The sequence below is a fragment of the Penaeus vannamei genome, chromosome 12, assembly GCF_042767895.1.
Source record: "Penaeus vannamei isolate JL-2024 chromosome 12, ASM4276789v1, whole genome shotgun sequence".
Classification (NCBI taxonomy): domain Eukaryota; kingdom Metazoa; phylum Arthropoda; class Malacostraca; order Decapoda; family Penaeidae; genus Penaeus; species Penaeus vannamei.
The window spans coordinates 27,653,261-27,670,760 of NC_091560.1; the positions used below are offsets into that span (position 1 = coordinate 27,653,261).

The 17,500-nt window shown below is 33.7% G+C and overlaps 2 protein-coding genes across 2 annotated transcripts in view; one reads left to right on the forward strand and one right to left on the reverse strand.

Annotated features, from left to right (window-relative positions):
- LOC113820591 (p21-activated protein kinase-interacting protein 1-like) overlaps positions 1 to 10,389 on the forward strand; it is an 11,943-nt gene extending 1,554 nt beyond the window's left edge. Inside the window, exons 2-7 of the mRNA XM_027372934.2 lie at positions 3,462 to 3,630; positions 5,010 to 5,104; positions 5,756 to 5,909; positions 6,228 to 6,373; positions 6,538 to 6,732; positions 7,104 to 10,389. Coding sequence (XP_027228735.2) covers positions 3,462 to 3,630; positions 5,010 to 5,104; positions 5,756 to 5,909; positions 6,228 to 6,373; positions 6,538 to 6,732; positions 7,104 to 7,751 — 1,407 coding nt within the window. The 3' untranslated portion in view covers positions 7,752 to 10,389. The remainder of the gene's footprint in view (positions 1 to 3,461; positions 3,631 to 5,009; positions 5,105 to 5,755; positions 5,910 to 6,227; positions 6,374 to 6,537; positions 6,733 to 7,103) is intronic.
- Fbxl4 (F box and leucine-rich-repeat gene 4) overlaps positions 10,358 to 17,500 on the reverse strand; it is a 12,775-nt gene continuing 5,632 nt past the window's right edge. The window contains exons 4-12 of the mRNA XM_027372925.2: positions 15,852 to 16,050; positions 15,449 to 15,607; positions 14,866 to 15,109; positions 14,541 to 14,666; positions 14,186 to 14,420; positions 13,657 to 13,818; positions 13,343 to 13,505; positions 12,853 to 13,041; positions 10,358 to 12,697 (exon numbers count right to left, since the gene is read on the reverse strand). Of these exons, the coding sequence (XP_027228726.1) occupies positions 12,553 to 12,697; positions 12,853 to 13,041; positions 13,343 to 13,505; positions 13,657 to 13,818; positions 14,186 to 14,420; positions 14,541 to 14,666; positions 14,866 to 15,109; positions 15,449 to 15,607; positions 15,852 to 16,050 (1,622 nt within the window). The 3' untranslated portion in view covers positions 10,358 to 12,552. The remainder of the gene's footprint in view (positions 12,698 to 12,852; positions 13,042 to 13,342; positions 13,506 to 13,656; positions 13,819 to 14,185; positions 14,421 to 14,540; positions 14,667 to 14,865; positions 15,110 to 15,448; positions 15,608 to 15,851; positions 16,051 to 17,500) is intronic.

The window sequence follows — 17,500 nt, forward strand, 5'->3', positions numbered from 1 at the left end:
CTAGTCACAGCAACTTAGGTTGTTAGATTAAGCCAGGTTTTTGTTCAGGATGTTTTTTTTGGGGGGTTTGGAAAGTGTGAGTTTGTGTAGATTTTGCTAAAAGATTTTTAAATTTTGGCATGTCTGGTCCGTAGACTTTCAGAATTGGCAGGCATGTCTGTAGAGTTTCATTAGCCGATTTTAAGCATTTTTGTGCAAGTTTTACATATTTTTGTTATCTATTCTTATTCAAACTTGTTTTACCCCACAATTTCCCTGATATACTTCATGCCCTCCCCTCCTATTGGGACTAACAAATCAAGATTGTCAATGGAAATGGTATTCAGATCGCCACAACAAATAATTTGCACAAGTAATAACACCAAGAATTGTTGAAATCAGATGAATATCAAAATTGTTGTAAAAGCAAACCACTACCCTTTTATCTATATTGAATGGGGAGGGGATGAAGGTCTCAGGGAAATTGCAGGGTAAAATTTGTATATTCTTACAGAATTAGTCATTATATTGTCTAATTTAGGGGGCTGTGCTCCCTGCAACACCCCCATGGGGGGCTGCCATCCCCCAAACCCCCACTCAGTAAAATAAAGAATCTTCCATGTATTGATAGTGGGAGTGAATGTTGGACAGACGGCAATGCCGCTCCCACAAGGTGGATGTATGCTCTCTCCTGCCATTAATACGTAAAGGATTCTTTGTTTTTCTGGGTGAGATTTGGGACTCATGGGGAGTCACAGAGGGTATGTAATTACTGATACTGTGTATATTATTCATATTTTACGCTGGAGTTTTTGTAGTACCGTTCATTCCCTTCCCTGCAATTGGGGCCAAGAATGGGAGTGGGGAGGTTGGGGGGATTCAATGTAATAATTTCTATATATTTTAAAAACAGAATGAGAGGAATCCAGTGATACCAAAATCATCATGGTCTGTTAGGCAGAACTATTAGAAAAAAATACCTATGCTTTTAACTGGAAAAGGCATGAAATGTGATACAAGGGGAATATCACATTAAGTATTAGAATTGACAGCAATGATAATTTACTTAAACCCCTTGCATCTTGTTGCTTCATAGCAGTCACATAGCCCAAAATGTGGACATTAGGTTTATGTGAGTGGCCACTGGTAATTTTACACAATAGTTCCACATAACAGAAGCCCCCCATTAGCGACAATCTTGGCCCCGATAACAGGGGAGGGCATGAAAGGTACAGGGAAAATTGCAGGGTAAAATATGACTAATATACACAGAATCAGTCCTCCATGTATTCAGAGCAGGAGAGAGCTCAATTTGGGAGCACCCAATGCCAAGTCTGTCTGACACTCTCTCTTGCTGTGGATACATAGAGGATTCTCTGTTTTCCTGGGTTGGGGTTAGGGGGAGGCAGCCCCAATATGAGGGGTTGCAAGGGGCATAACCACCTGCATTAGACCACATAATTACTGATTATGTGAATATTATTCATATTTTACCCTGCAGTTTCCCTGGTAACTTTCATGCTCTCCCCTGCTATTGGGGCCAAAAATTTAGGGTTTTAGGGGGATACTAGAGAGGTAGAGGAGTCCATTGATATCAAGATCTCTGCGATCTGTTATGTGGAACTATTGTAGAATTACTGCCACTCTTGACAGTTCCGCAGATTGTAAGTTGGACGCACTTGAACACTTGTTATTTTCTCTTTTTATATGTTATTTATTTATTTATGTATTTTTATTATTATTATTATTTTTTGTTTTGCCATTTTCCAATATGCATATTTGTCATTTGATTTGCTTTATCCAGATGGTAATAGACTGTTTTCTGTGCACAGACTCCATATCATCCCTCTAGGTAGTCCATAACAATGAGTAACATTTTGTTATTTGTGTCATTTTTTTATTTTTTTTCTTAATATTTCATTTTCTGTATACAACTTGCACTACCTGTCATCAATAGGATGCTGAGCATGGAAATGGCGTCCTTTCTGGAGCCGGCACTCTTCTAGTCATGGCTAATGAATAATACATTCCATACTTATTTATCAATGGAAATAATACTAAAGCCCCTTTCTATTTGCTAAATGTGTGTAATCAACCTTATGAGGTTTGTTTACTAGTGGTGAGTCTTACCGTCACCCCATCCTTTAGCCAAAATGCTTACAATAGCACAATCACATCACCCTGGCCCACAGTCAGATTTTCACTTGGGGGCATGTTCAAGTAAAATTTTTTTATGATACAATGATAACATCATCTGGATAGTATGGTACTAATATGCTGGTCATTTTTTAAACCAGTCCACATCAATCAAATTTGGTATTAATAAACTCTTGGTGGTATCTTCATATCAAATACATCAGAAATATTTGATCAAACAGCAGAATATGGTAAATATTCAGAATACTTTTGCATGACCAATCCATAGATACCAATCATGACGATACTGATATCTATGGATTTCTCACACCCTCTATTACTCAAATATGTAGGATATTTGCTGTGGACACTCCTATCACAATCACTGCATTCTTGGCCAAGATTGCAGGAGAGGGTAAAATATGAATAATGTACACAGAATTAGTCATACATTGTTGAATGCAGGGAACTGTGCTCCCTGTGACCCTCCTCCTTAGGGGCTACTGTCTTTGTTATTATCATTATGACAGCAATAACAGTGATAGTAATGATGATTCAGAACTTGGTTAATCTTTATGGTATGGATGCACAAAGCTAGGCAAATTGAAGATGACATGATTGTAGAGGACTGAAAGTTGCAGTTGTCGATTAAGAAATAATCTGTAGACATGAATCGTAACACCATAAATAAAGAAAAACTTCGTAGAAAAGCCCCACTCACAGACTAACTTGGTGCTCCCGAGTTTTAGCTCTATTTAGACGTGCATACCGAGGTGAAGACAATGTTTCCAGGGGGGGTTAGGGGCAGAGCCCCCTATCAACCCCTCCCTCTGGTAGTCACCCAGTCATGACAACTTAGAATGTTGAATAGATTTTGTGAAGTGGATGTAGAGACCCTGGCAAGTGTATCCATACTGTAAAGAATTAACCAGATCTTTGCAGCCTCTGCGCTATGAGCCATCACAAAACTCACAAAACATGTTCTGGAAAAATAGGACACACACACACACACACGCACGCACGCACACACACACACACACACACACACACACACACACACACACACACACACACACACACACACACACACACACACACACACACACACACACACACACACACACACACACACACACACACACACACACACACACACACAAATATATATATATACACATGCACATAGACACATGCACACACAAACCTACATGTATATGTAGATATATGCTTGTAAAGATATGTAATATAGATATGTACATGTATGTATGTCATACATGTACATAGCAGCAAATACATACTAATCAGAACATTTTATGAAAACTTTCATTTTTTTGTTTTGTTCTCAGAATGGGGAGCTTTCATTCAATATGATTTTTGCTGAGCGAGCACATTCAGCATGTATACGACAGTTGTGTGTATCAGGCAAATACCTTGCCTCTGGTGGAGCGGATGAAATGATAAAATTATACGACCTGTACAAAAGCAAAGACCTTGGCTGGCTAGAAAAACATGAAGGTAGGTAGTATTTTTTGTGCATTTTGTTGTCGATAGTAGAATAGGATACAAATATAAGTATCTGAAATAGGATGTTGGGAAAATGCAGTATTTCTCAGTTGCAACAACCAGATTTCTGCTTCCAGTAGATTGATATTATGCAATTTGATCAAAAGGAAAATCTCTTACAACGGAAAAGAAAAGAAAAGAAAAAATAGTTTCCGTATCTACAATATTTTTCAAGTTGGAAAACTAGAGAACTTATATTCTTTTGTGGTGTTCTTACCTGAAGAAAAGTCAGGAGTTTTGACAGAAAGTTTCATTGGTATATGTTGTAGTCATTCAAAAGATGGTCATAAATTTCTCATACTGATGAAAGTAACTAATGTGGTTTACTTTAAATATCAAAAATAAGAATATAAGACAAAATTTGTTTGTTTGTGGTGGAATTTATATTAATATATCTGGAGAATTCCCATTTTCCAGTTGGATATAAACATGCCAACTGCGTTGGCACATCCTGCATAAAAAAAGACAGAAAAAGACATCTTTGTCCTTGTCTTCGTGTAAACTTTTTTTCAATTCTTAAACAGATCATGCTGTTAAGGAATTTCATTTTGGGGTACAATTGTGTTAGGTGGTGGATACATAAAAAGCAGATCAGAACTTTGCTTTGACAATATGATTGGAAATTCCAGGATTTTCCCCTATGATTTCACTGCCTGTGGATGTGCTGCATTTCCTTATAAGATGAAATTTAGAAATATTGTACATATTGTAATGAAATATTGTAATCTTTATATACAATTTATAATACAAAATGGCTCAGACTTGTAAGACAATTTCAAGGAAGGAGAAAATAGAAGTCAAAGCAGGGAGAGTAAAGTGTTTTGCATTAGTTAAGTGAGTCATTGTTTGTGCATCTATCTTTTTGAGAATGGAACTTTCTGTGGCACTGGCACCGTGTCTTGAATAGGGAGTTGGCAGTCTCTAAAGGAGGTTTATTTTTTTCTTTGCTCATTTTTTCTTTTCTTTTTTCCTTTATTTTTGTTTTTATTTTTATTTGTTTATTTTCACTATTTATTTATTTATTTTAGACTGTTATGGTGATAATAGAGGCTGTTGTTTCAAATATGTTTATTGCTGATGATGGAGATCATAGTTTAGGGCTGCATTTTTATTGGAATATTCCAATTAAATTAGACTATCATATATATTTTTTTCTTTTGTTAGAATTTCATAACTCATTTTCAGTTTCAATTAATTTTGATATCAGTTTCAAGTTTCATGATGGATCATACATGACATAGGAATAGATATAGGTAAGCATGAATAGATAATCACAGTAAATAGTTAAATAGACCAAAAATCAACCTGAAATCTTTCATCTGTTTTTTCAGGAACAGTCACGAGCTTGGCCTTCCACAAGACTAACTATCTTTTCTCAGGAAGTGAGGATGGGAAAATTTGCATCTATAAGACAGCTGGTTTCAAGGTGAGTTGCTTTGGTAAATTTTTCAACCTTCCTTTTAATAGTGTCATTAGTGTTTATTTCCTTTTTTTCATATTAAAAAGAGAACTGATGTTTACATATAATTATGTAAAGCATTTAGGTTACATCTAGCTTTCTGTACTTGTTGGATTTATTTTGCTTTCTTTTGTTTTATTCAATTGAAAATATACTGTACTTGTTTCACTCTCTGTGATAGCATTTTTACTTACAGGTTCCCTGCTTGTTCTGCTGTTAAGACTGCAGTATTTTGTTGTAAAATGATGCATATATTTACAGTATAGTTCTATAAACCCTTTATTAAAACTTAAAAAATTGTATTATATCATGTAATAACAAAAGATAGTATATCTTGAGTATAATGTCAGTATAATTTGAATTTCAGTGTGTGATCTTACATTACTTTCATTTGTATAAAACTCATACCCACACTTGATCCCTTTTTGTTAATGCAGGTCACTGGTTTGTTTCAGATGCTTCTGAGCTTCCATCTTTCTATATCTCTTGTTTGAAATATGTATTTGTTTATTTTTTTTCCTGACAGGTTTTTGTGAATAGATAAGAAAGGATAATGCTCTAAGTATTTTCTTGTTATTAAATGTAATAGTTTAATAAATTATTTGTTTACATTTTCAGTGTGAAAAAACATTGTTTGCACACCCTGGAGGTGTAACGTGCATCTCTGTCCATCCCACTGGTAAACTAGCACTTTCTGTTGGTAATGACAAGAAACTTTGCACATGGAACCTTATTAAAGGAAGAAGAGCATATGTAACGCATGTTGGAGTTGGTATGTATCATGAAGTTTTATTTTGTAGCTATATATTTCCCTTATTACTCTTATATTTCCTTGAAAATAGATTTATTGTTATTGATATATTATAGGATTTGGTATGTGATTCAGAAGTTATCTCATGTATACATCATTATTGCAAATAAGTGACATGTTTATTTGATTTTTAACATCTATAATTTGTACTCAAATTACTGATTGACAGAGAATCCAGATTAACATTGTTGTGGAAACACTTGTATATTTGTTTGTGAATTTTTATATATTTTTTAAAATTAGAATGTATATCTCATGCACATTTTCTTGATCCCATAGTTTCAGACATTGTACTCTGGAATCCAACTGGGGTGAACTTCCTTGTGGTAAAGGGTAGCTGTATTGATATTTATGAAGTTTCTAGTGGCAAAGTCAAGCAGTCTGTTGACTTTAGGGAAAGAATTCAAGCGCTAGTCTTTATCACAGTGAGTATATTGGTAAAAATTTTGTTATTCATGTATTGTAACTTTGTTTCCTTGAACAGTTTGAGAGAATAATAGAAAAATATGTAACTTCTAATTAAACTACAATGTTAATGAACACTTAGTTTACCTGCTTTGATCATAATAACTTTGTATCTCAATTGCAGGAAGACATTGTTGCAGTTGGTGGTGAAGGAAAGAATATTTGTTTGTATGATATTACAAACCAAATAGAAATTGTTCAATGGCCAGCCCACAGTATGAGAATCAAAAGTCTTAAAAAGATTGCCAGAACTGCAGTAGAAGAAGTATGGCTTGTCTCAGCATCCACAGATGGCTTCATAAAAGTGTGGAAACTTGAGGTAACATTACTGTGTATGGTGACAACAAATGTTATGATTATGACAATAGTAGTTTTATTAATTATGTATTTATCATCATCATACTATTGCTGCTATTGTTATTGTTGTTTTGTTATCATCAATATTATCAATAGTAATAGTAGTAGTATGATTATGATTATTATTATTGCATGACTTGTATTTATGGTATTTGCAGTATTTGAATTGTTATTGCTGTTATTCTCATTTTGGCATTAATGATGATAATATCATTATTACCAAAATTACAATTTTATCACTAGTGTATGTTAATGGTGCTGTTGTTGTAATTGTCATGTATTTGCATATTTTTACCTTTCATTCCTTACTAATTGATGTGATTTTTTTTACAGCTGCTGTCACTTCAGAAGAAACCCAGACTTATAGGGAAAGTCGATATCTCATGTCGTATTACCTGCATGGATATTCGTATAAGTCGTCAAAAAGTGACTATCAAGAAGGAAGAGGAAGAGAAAGAGGAAGCTAAAGATGCTAATGATGGAGTAGAAGAGGGAGATGATGTCAAAGAATCACTTGATGAAGATGAGGAGGAGGACGAGGAGGAGATAGAAAAATCAGTTGATGAGGATGAGGATGATGACCTGGATGATGAAGACATTGAAGATGAAGAGGATAAAGAAGAGTTAGAAGGTGAAGTAGAAGGTTTGGAAAAGTTGGAAGATGATTCAGACAGCCAAGAAAGCTACTTAGAAGAAGATGATTTAGAAGATGAAGATTTTGGAGATATGGAAGATGTCAAAAAGGAGGAGAGTGATGTAAAGGATGTAGAAAGTTCAGAAGAAGAGGTAGAAGATATTATTATTGGAAAGAAGGGGAATTCTGCTAATGGAAAGGAAAAAACTACAGTCAAACAGAAAGGAAAGAATGGCAATATCCAAGGGAAAAAAGCACAAAAGAGGAAAAAGAAAGGTAAAGGAAAACCACAGCCCAATAAGACCAATATACCTGGTCAGAAAGCAAAGAAAATGAAAATGAAATAGCAGTGTTTTTTTTTTTTAAATATATGTGAAATGTACAAATTGCCTTTTATTTGTCCAGCTATTTTCTATTAATTGTTCCTAATACATAAACAGTAAAATATTATATGTTCTCAAAGACAAAGTAAAGGTAAATTAATTGAAAGTATATTGAAGTCAAAATTATTGTAGAGAAAAAGTAGCTTTGTATATCAATCTACAAATTGTAGTCGCAAAGAAAAAGTAAAGACAGGCAGAGGATAGTGGGAAAGATTCTTTGGTGTTCTATATTTGTATGATTATGAAAATCTGAAGAATATAAAAAAAAATGTTTTTAGTACAGTACTTAGAAGTTTGCTACCATAATTTTATCCTGGTAACAAAGTATAAGGTAATAGTACCATAGCATGACTGTAATAATATTTGTTATATTACATTAAAAAATTGTTGTTGAATCTTTTTTATTATGTAAACTTGTTTTCTCTGTTAGAAAATATTTTGTGAAGGAAATGTTTTTGTTAAAATTGTTCCTTCTGCCATTTAAACAGTAGAGTTTATGTATGGCATGTATGACCCAGTGTCCTGGAGTTGTTTATGGAATAATGACAACTACTTACGGCTCGTATGACATTTTGACGGGCATGTTTCAAGTAAATATTAGGCTGATGATACTGGGGATGGCATATTCATACATGCCATGTCCACTGCGAGTGTAGTTTTTTAATTGTTGTAACACATAATTTGCTTCACAAGAACTTAGTCACTAAGGAGTTAGTTACTAGTACTACCTTTCTTGATTGTTTAACCTTTTCCATGATTTTTTAAATATCCTAATGGTCTCCCTTTTGTTGCCCAGTACCCCTTCTACTGTATGTTTTTTTCCATAACACATGTTGCCTAAAAGGTGGACTTTATGGACCCAGTACTTAACCCATCAGCGACGGGTAAAAATTTTGGCAAGTTTACGTATGCACGGGCTTGTTGGCGCGCACTGGCAGTTTCCCCTGTTTGCGCCCAGCTCGATCGGTAGTTTGCGAGCGACATATAGCACCTAAAAGCTTTTATTTTGCTAAAATTTATAAGAATATTAAAATTTTGAAGGTTTACCTTCAGTTTAGGTGCCATTGCCTAAAATCTTTACCATATAAATGAAGCCGCTAATACTGGAGAAAAACAACCTCCGTCCGACGAGCCAGTAGCGCGGGAATGGGCATGACATGATGCCCCCGGCATTTGGTCCACAATAGCCATGGCATGTACGTATGTGACACCCGGCGCCAATGGGTTAAACTAGAAATTATCAAAATAACTCCACCTTGATTTCAGGGATAGCTAAATGAATAGGGAACAGGTTGAGAAAATGCCAGATAGTGCTAGTTACAGATTTGATATTCTTAATTTTCAAATGTAATTTGTAAAATTTGAAATTACATTTTCCCTTTTTATTATTTTGAACTCCAATTCTGTATAACTTAGTTCAGTTACTTTTCAAACATAGGACAAATGTATTTTATAAGAAAATAATATTGTTATTTTTATATTCACAGCAATAAAGACAGAATTTTATGCATTGGTTCTCCCTTAATAACTGGCCCATATTTAGTTCACTGCAACAACTCTACCATCATAACTAGTCTGATTCCTTAGAATAGTGAAATTACTTTGTGTAGTTAAAGTCCTGGCATGTAGACGAAAAGCTGATTCCTTTTTTTAATATTATTTTTCAAAACTTTCATTATTTTTATTAGATATATATTTTTTTAAACTTAAGAGCAAGAAATATAAACTAATGGGAATGTTGAAAGTATGTTACCATAAGTAATAGGCAAGGATGTCTTTTTTTTTTCTTCTTTTCTTTCCATTCTTTCCCTTGAGATTGATCATTAGTATTGCATTTATTTACCTACTGGTTAACTGGCCAACTTATTAGTTGCTGGTTACCAGGATTCCATCAAAAGTTACCGGGGGAGTGTAATGGAAATTTATGGCCGAGCTGCCTATAGCCCAGAGAGCATTTGATTAGATTTTCTGAAGATCTGGGATTGATGGATACGTACTAGTGAAGAATGCATGTCTTTGGTAGATGAGGGTAAGTTAAGAGCAATTTTGTTATAAAGATAAAGTAGAATGTGAGGTTTATGAATGTTGATGTTAGTACATTCAGTACTCTAGGTAGATTTATCTAATTTTTATGAACTGAAGGTGGGTGTTTGCATTCACTCGGTGCTTTTTAGATCTCCTAGAAGATTCATTTTTAGCCCTTACAACTGGTAAGACTATACAGCAATTAAAGTCTGAACAACAGATTTTTGCCTCCCATTCCAATGTCTCTCATCTTTCAGAGTTCTTGTCCCTGCTTCTCAAGACCACTTTTCACATTAAACTGCTATAAATGGTTGAGAAAAATATCAAAAGAAATATAGAAATACAGCATGTAAAACAAAAAGGACAGGAATATTCAGTCTACGGACTGAACAACTTTCCTAGAGCTATAATATCCAAGTATATAATAATTTCTGCTCAAGCATTTATAAATGCAATAGTCAAGTACAGAGGTACCATGTACTATAATTTCACTATTTGTTTGCAATGATAAAATATGCTGAAAACACAGGGGTTAAAACACTGAATAAAAAGTATATTTATTGCCTACTGACTAGAACCCTAGGATTTCTTTTTCCTAGGGGAAAATTTCCCCAAAATGTCTTCTCTCCGGAATGCACAGTAATCTATTGTACTACTCTGTAATGTCCTGATATGTAAACAGTGGACTCCTAGTTCAAAATAATTTATGTGAACAGATCTTGGCAAGAACTGAAACAATCTCTGTGATTAAATATTGAAGCTGAAATTACAACATACTCCTTTACACAGGCCTCTTCTAATGTTAAAAAACAAACAAACATATAACACTAAATACAATGTCTTGACTATTTCTATATAAAAGAAATATTGTTAAATGGGTTATCACACTGGGATAAATCACATGGGCTTCCACTGTAGTTTATACAACAAATACTGATGATGTTGCCTGGCTCACTGCTCTTGCAGTAGTTCTCTCATTAGCATAGAAGGGGAGCCACAGAGCTGGCAAGCAGAGAAAAGGCTTGTAATTTATTTAGAATTAGACAAAGAACTGGTTCTATGAGAAACTTAACTGGAGCTTTTTCAGTTATTTGTCAATATTTTCCAATTTAACATGCTCTACCTTGTTATATTTTATTATTATATATATATATATATTTAGATATATACATATATATTATATATGTATAAAAATACAAAAATCAATGTAACATTCTGAGAATATTCAGGTTCAAGAGCTTTAGTCTTCCCCCATAAACAAAGTAATTATTACAAATTGTAAAACAATTTACACATCATTTCTGTAATTGTAGGAAATGGCTTTATCTCTGTGTGATAACACCTTGATATTTTCAATAAAATCTAACATCCTGCTAGGTTGGCCATCATCAGTTTAAAGAGAAAAAACTAAAAAATAACATAACTGTGAATTACAATATGTAATTTCATACAAACAAGAAATGGTAGTTGTGAGTAATACAAAACTGAAAACTAAATATTAGTTTCCAGTATTATTACCACATAATAAATTAATAAATTAACCCTTTTAGATAACTTTAGCTGACCAACCATGCTACAGTTGCACTACATATTCCCAAATGTGACTTTTTAGTCATTAACTTGACTAATTATATATCTGAAGATATAACACACATCTCCATTATAGCAAAGGTCAAGATTAAGAATCAAACAAAATTTTTTAAGATACAATATCAACAAATATAATGATTAAATATCTCAAGGCATGAATAACCATTAATGTAATACAACACCATAATTCTCTTCTTCAGAAACATCATAATGTAATATTAAAAGACAACAAAAATTTTAAAAATATTATTTGGCCACTAAGCTAACACATGTAGTTCTCGATTTATGGTAGTTCCATTTCTAAATCTGTACTGTAAAATCAAATAACAATGACAATTACTTCATAGAAGCTGTTTAAATTATTATACACAATAATTAAAGAGAGATGTACTGAGCTCACTTATGTGTTAAAGAAAAGCTTGGTGAGTGAAAGTGCACTAGTTCTGATCTTCAGTCCATATAGCCAGCATTTTCCCATCTTTTCAATCACTGTGCTATTAAGAATAACAAGATGAAGCATGGATTGTTAGCTATGTTGAGTGCTTGGACAAATTCAATAATTTAACATCGTTTTGTAGTTTGCTTTATATTTTTCTCTTAGTTTTCATAAATACTTAATGTCCTTCTGACAGCCACTTTTGAGGTGGATATTTCATAAGAGAAGCCCAAATGTCAAGAGGGGGTGGGCAATGGCCAAAATAAGTGTTGCATGGGCGGAACTAGTGGGGAGGGAAGGCACAAGACGTGTTCCATATCCTGAGAAATGCTCACTGACGCACAAAACCTTAGCTCAAAAATAATGTTATTTTGAATAATTTACATGGTAAAGAAAGAGAAGAAAAAAACTGGAGCCATAAAAAAAATCATGCTAGAGCAATATACACCAAATGGGCACTGTAAACCGAGGATTACCTGTATTAACTTCATACCATAAGTTTAGACTGGTATATCAGTTAAGAGTCTTAATTGTAATGTTTATGGTTCCTTATTCATATTCAAAATCCATTGACAATTAATTTTTTGATTAAGGAAAACCATTAACTTCTCAATTAACATTCAATATCTAAATCACACAGAAAAAATAAAATAAAATAATAATAATAAAAAATAATAAATATAATAAATATATTTCCTCACTGAGATGTCCTTTTCACACAATTCGAACTTGGTGCTTCAGTCCCCCTTTGATGGCAACTTTTGGGAACTGTGAATTCCACTGATGTATGTATGTAACATGAATTTGTTCACAAAAACTGACATCAAGTAATTCCAAATGTTGGCAGCTCTGCAGTAATCTGGAAAACGTATATAATATAGTGGCCTTGTACAAGGTTTTTCATAAAAATTACTTACTTTATCATATATTCACTTCACTTTTATTAGTGACGATTTCAGGTGAAATAAAGAACATCACACTATATTTCAAAAAATATTCATTGTGGTTTCTTACCTGTGCACAGCTTCTGGAGTAACATTTCTTGTGCCCATGATGTCAAGCTGTGTGAGTCCATGAGAGTGTGTCATCAAGTGATGTAGGTCATGGTCTGTTAGTGTTCTCAATGCAGTAAGATAAATTCGCTTCAGTCCTCGACATCCTCGTACTAACTCACCCAGACCCTCAGTTATAACTCCTGACAACCTGTAAACATGATAAAAACTTTTTAAATCAAGTTACAATGAATTTTATTTCATGTAAAAATCAATCATGAGCTTGTTTTGTCATTAAAAATATCTAGGGAAAATTAGTATACACATTAGCCTTGAGAATACCTGATGAATGTCTTCTCTTCATTGTTAATTATGCCATGATGTTTTCACATTTCTATCTTTCATTATTCTCAATCACAATTACTGAATATATCTACACATCCACTTGTTTGTATACATTTTTCTCATCAGGTGAGAAATGAAAGTCACAACAAGATCTCTTGCCTACTTACGCCCAACCCAAGTCAAGATCTTGGAGTGTTGGAATGCAAGCCAAAGCACGAAGACCTCTGGCTGTGAGACCGTGAGTCTTCCATGCACCAAGTGATATCAGGTCACGGCTAAAGGTAGCCAGTGTCAGCGCAACCTCATCCATATCGAGCTGAGTGCAATTATCTGATGGAAGATGATGAAACTACTTGACTATATATTCACTACTCTCAATCACAGATGTATTTATGTCTTTTCAAGCCTATAATTCCATTTAATAAAAATGCAATTTACCCAATATAATTTTCTGTCCAAATTAAAAGAAATATTCATTTACTCAGACTAAGATGGCGAAGTTGACCAGCATGTTGTAGTAACAGTTGCAGTGTATGGAAATCGATGCGTGTTCGAGACAAATCTAATCGACTTAAACATCTTGCTTTCTTCAGTTCCCCAAAACCAAGATGATCGACTTTGAAGCAGTTGGCCATGCTCAATTCTAGAAAAATAAATACCATAATTAGGTGATCAAGTTTACATTCAGTATTTCATAAAACTACTTAGTTAGATTTATTATACTATCATCTGGGGTGAGTGACCTTACTGAAGGTTCATACTGATGATATTGAATGTAATCTTATAAAACACAACCTGGCAATTTTATTTAATTTTTTTGAACTGTGATATTGGGTTAAGGTGCTTTAATTGCACTCCCAACCACACATGGCATGGATATTTACCACCTAACATGTGGGCTTAATACTTCCCAAAAGAATATATGTCTCCTGGTGTGAACTAGGTAATATAACACTTATACTGAGTTGTGAAAATAAGAAAGTAATAATATGATACATATTAAAACTAACCTTCCAGATTGAGACAGACATTAGCAATCATATAGAGGCAATAATTATCAATGAAGTGACAGTTATTGAGACGCAATATGGTGAGCTGTCTTCCACACGTGTGGATGAATTCCATGAATGTTTCAGTGTCAAGAGCATTGTAGGGACCACACCATGAAAGGTCAAGAGACTGTAGAAGCAAGCATCTGGATGAAAGACATTCTAGGGTGGCATTGCTCACCAACCACCAACAGTTCTGAAAGAGAATAAGTAGCTAGATCTAATAATGCATATCATTGTTGTTCCAGAAAATCATCACAGCACTATTATTTGTCAAATAATTCACTACAAGTATAAAGAGCACCTAAAGTAATACCTTGAGATTCAGTCTAATATACAAGAAGGGATCTGAAGTGTACTTCTGAAGCAGTTTGCAGGTGTGGGCCAAGCGACATAGGCTTCTTATATCCAGTTCTTTCAAAATGTGAATAATGAGTTCCTCCTGTAGGAAAACAGATATTCTTTGTGATACACTAGAAATAAAAAATATATTCTTCTATAGGTAGCTCAATAATTGAAATGTGTCCAAACACGTCTGGTAAAACACTAATCATGGGTAGTGCAAATCCAATATATTGTACATCTGCACATGGAATAACATGCATTTTCGTCATTCTAAAACCTTAAACACAGTAACTTACAGGCAACATGTCAAAGTAACCTCCACTTGTACCCTCATCCACTAAGTCCTGTAATTTGCTCTCACTTATTTCATCATTAATTACTTCTTTTGTGCTGGACTCAGTCTCACATTCATCCATGAATTCTGCCTTCTCTTCTCTCAGAGGTTCTACATCCTTGCTCTCACTGTCCTCTGTCACCATCCTCAACAAGTTTTCTTCGGACAAAAGGAACTGCACGCCGGAAAGGATTTCTTCTTCACTCCTGTTAAAGCACAAATTGTTACAATCTACCTCTAATGCTATCTCATGGATCCCTTAAATAAGTGAGTTATCAAAAAAATAAACACACAATATGCATCTTGCCCATGCAGGTATGTATGCATGTATGTATGCATGTATGTATGTATGCATGTATGTATGTATGTACGTATGTATATATGTACGTACGTTGTATATCATATTATAATATATATATAATATATATATATATACATATTTATATATTTATATATATTTTTTCTTTTTTTTATTATCATTACCATTTTTAAAAATCTGAGTAACAATTCACGAACATACTGTATAAAAAACAACATTAACTTACGCTATGTTGTGTAGACCTAGTTTCATGATCTGTGATGTAATGGTTTCTTGAAAGGTCAAATGCTGTTTACTTGATGTGTGTGTAGAGCCCACTAAGAGGATGGCATCAAGTGCAGAATAGTAATTGTGGCAACGTTGATCAAATTCTATTCTCAGCAAACTGTAAAAGAAAGTTTCATTTTCATACTCCATTACCCTTTCTTCACTCTACAACTGAAGCAACAAACAAGTGACTCATCTTGTTAATAACTAAAATATTGACTGTAATACCTAAATAAGGACTGCAAGACCTCTTATATCCAAAATATCTTTATTTCCTCCCTCCTCTCTTTAACATGACCATTACTTCCTGATCAACATAAAATATAAGGAGAAAGAAAGAAAGAAAAAACTGTTACACTCACTTCACAGGTTTATCAGCTTGTATAACTGGTGGGGAGAAAATGCGTGCAACTTGACGTAAGCCAAGCTGTGCCTCTCCTGACCACAAGAGCACCCAACCTTGCCCTTCTAAGGAACCCCATACTCGTACCACACTACCAGGATTGTAGGTTTCATAGAAATCAATCCTGATAGGATACACAGCAATTTCATATCTCACATCTGTGGGAAGTATGTGAATGGATTAATCATATGTATTTCAAAGAAAATCATATACCTTATTCCTAACTTACATATTAAAATGGGATAAAAATGTGATGTTAATCAGCATGAGCACTAACTGTCATTATCATCAATAATAATAATAGCAATAATAACAATAACTACAGGTAAATAACAATGATATATATGATAATCTCTAATAATAATGATATTCAGGTAAATAATAATAATCATCAAAATTATTATAGTTATGATTATAATTATTATTTTCTTTATCAAGAATAACAATCATATTGTTCACCAACTTGAACAAAATTAGCCTAACAGTAAAATTATCAAAACACTATATCAAAAGGCGAGACAAGAAAGGCAATTAATAGATATTATGCATCATCTTTTCATTCATGAATCGAGACAGAGGATAGATGCTACAGGAAATGGAAGTGTGAGACTGGCAGACAACTATATAAATCAAAGCCAAGGAATTCATTGATGCTAAAGTATTATGGTTTGTTACTGAATGTTTACCAAAACCATAGCTTGTCTGCCTCTTTAATGGATGTAAACCATGCCATGAGGCTTTGCTGGTTTTCATCATTCATCATGTGGCAAGCAAGTCAGTGGGATATGAAGGACAAAAGTTAATGGAAGTACTCCAAGATTCTGAACACAAGAAAGAACCTTCTGTAGCATTTCAGTCATTTGACTCCTGGTTCCATATCTGGAGTAAAAATTATCAGCAGTTCATAAGTAAAATTAAAGAGACAAGCAAAATAAAAGTCTTCACATTTTTTGTAAAACTAACTTGAAGTCCTGTCAAAGAAAAAATAACCAGAGCTAAATATATAGTCTCTTGGATTTTGTGCAGTTTCCCGCAAGGATTTGGTGAGACCAGGGTTCATTAGTGAGCACAGCTATATATATATATATATAATGCCTGTGTGATTATCTGAGTCATGGCCTGGATGGTCTGGGATTCTTTGCCATAATGCAATAGGATGCCATCCATAATAATTGCAATCATAATCATAATCATTTTCATAATTATAATAATAATAATGAGTAATGATAATAATAGCAATAATAAAAAAGTGATAATGGTAACAATGAAAATAATAATAATAACAATTATAATATTAATAAGAATAATAACTACATCAACAATAATAAAAGCAAAAATAATAATGATAATGACAATGGTAACAATGCAAACATTATTAAAGGAAGATACTGACTGAATACAGAACAAATTCCAGAAAAAAATATAAATATAACAAGTGTCTACAAACACATTCCCTGGTCTTGTTTGGAGTCACATGTCCTCTGAAACGTGGACGTCATTGCACTGCACATATAAGGATTCAGATTAGACATGCACTTCTGTGTCAGCTTCCTGGAGCTTAATGAAAGTAATCCCTACGTAAGTCCTATCTTGGAAAGTTTATTAACC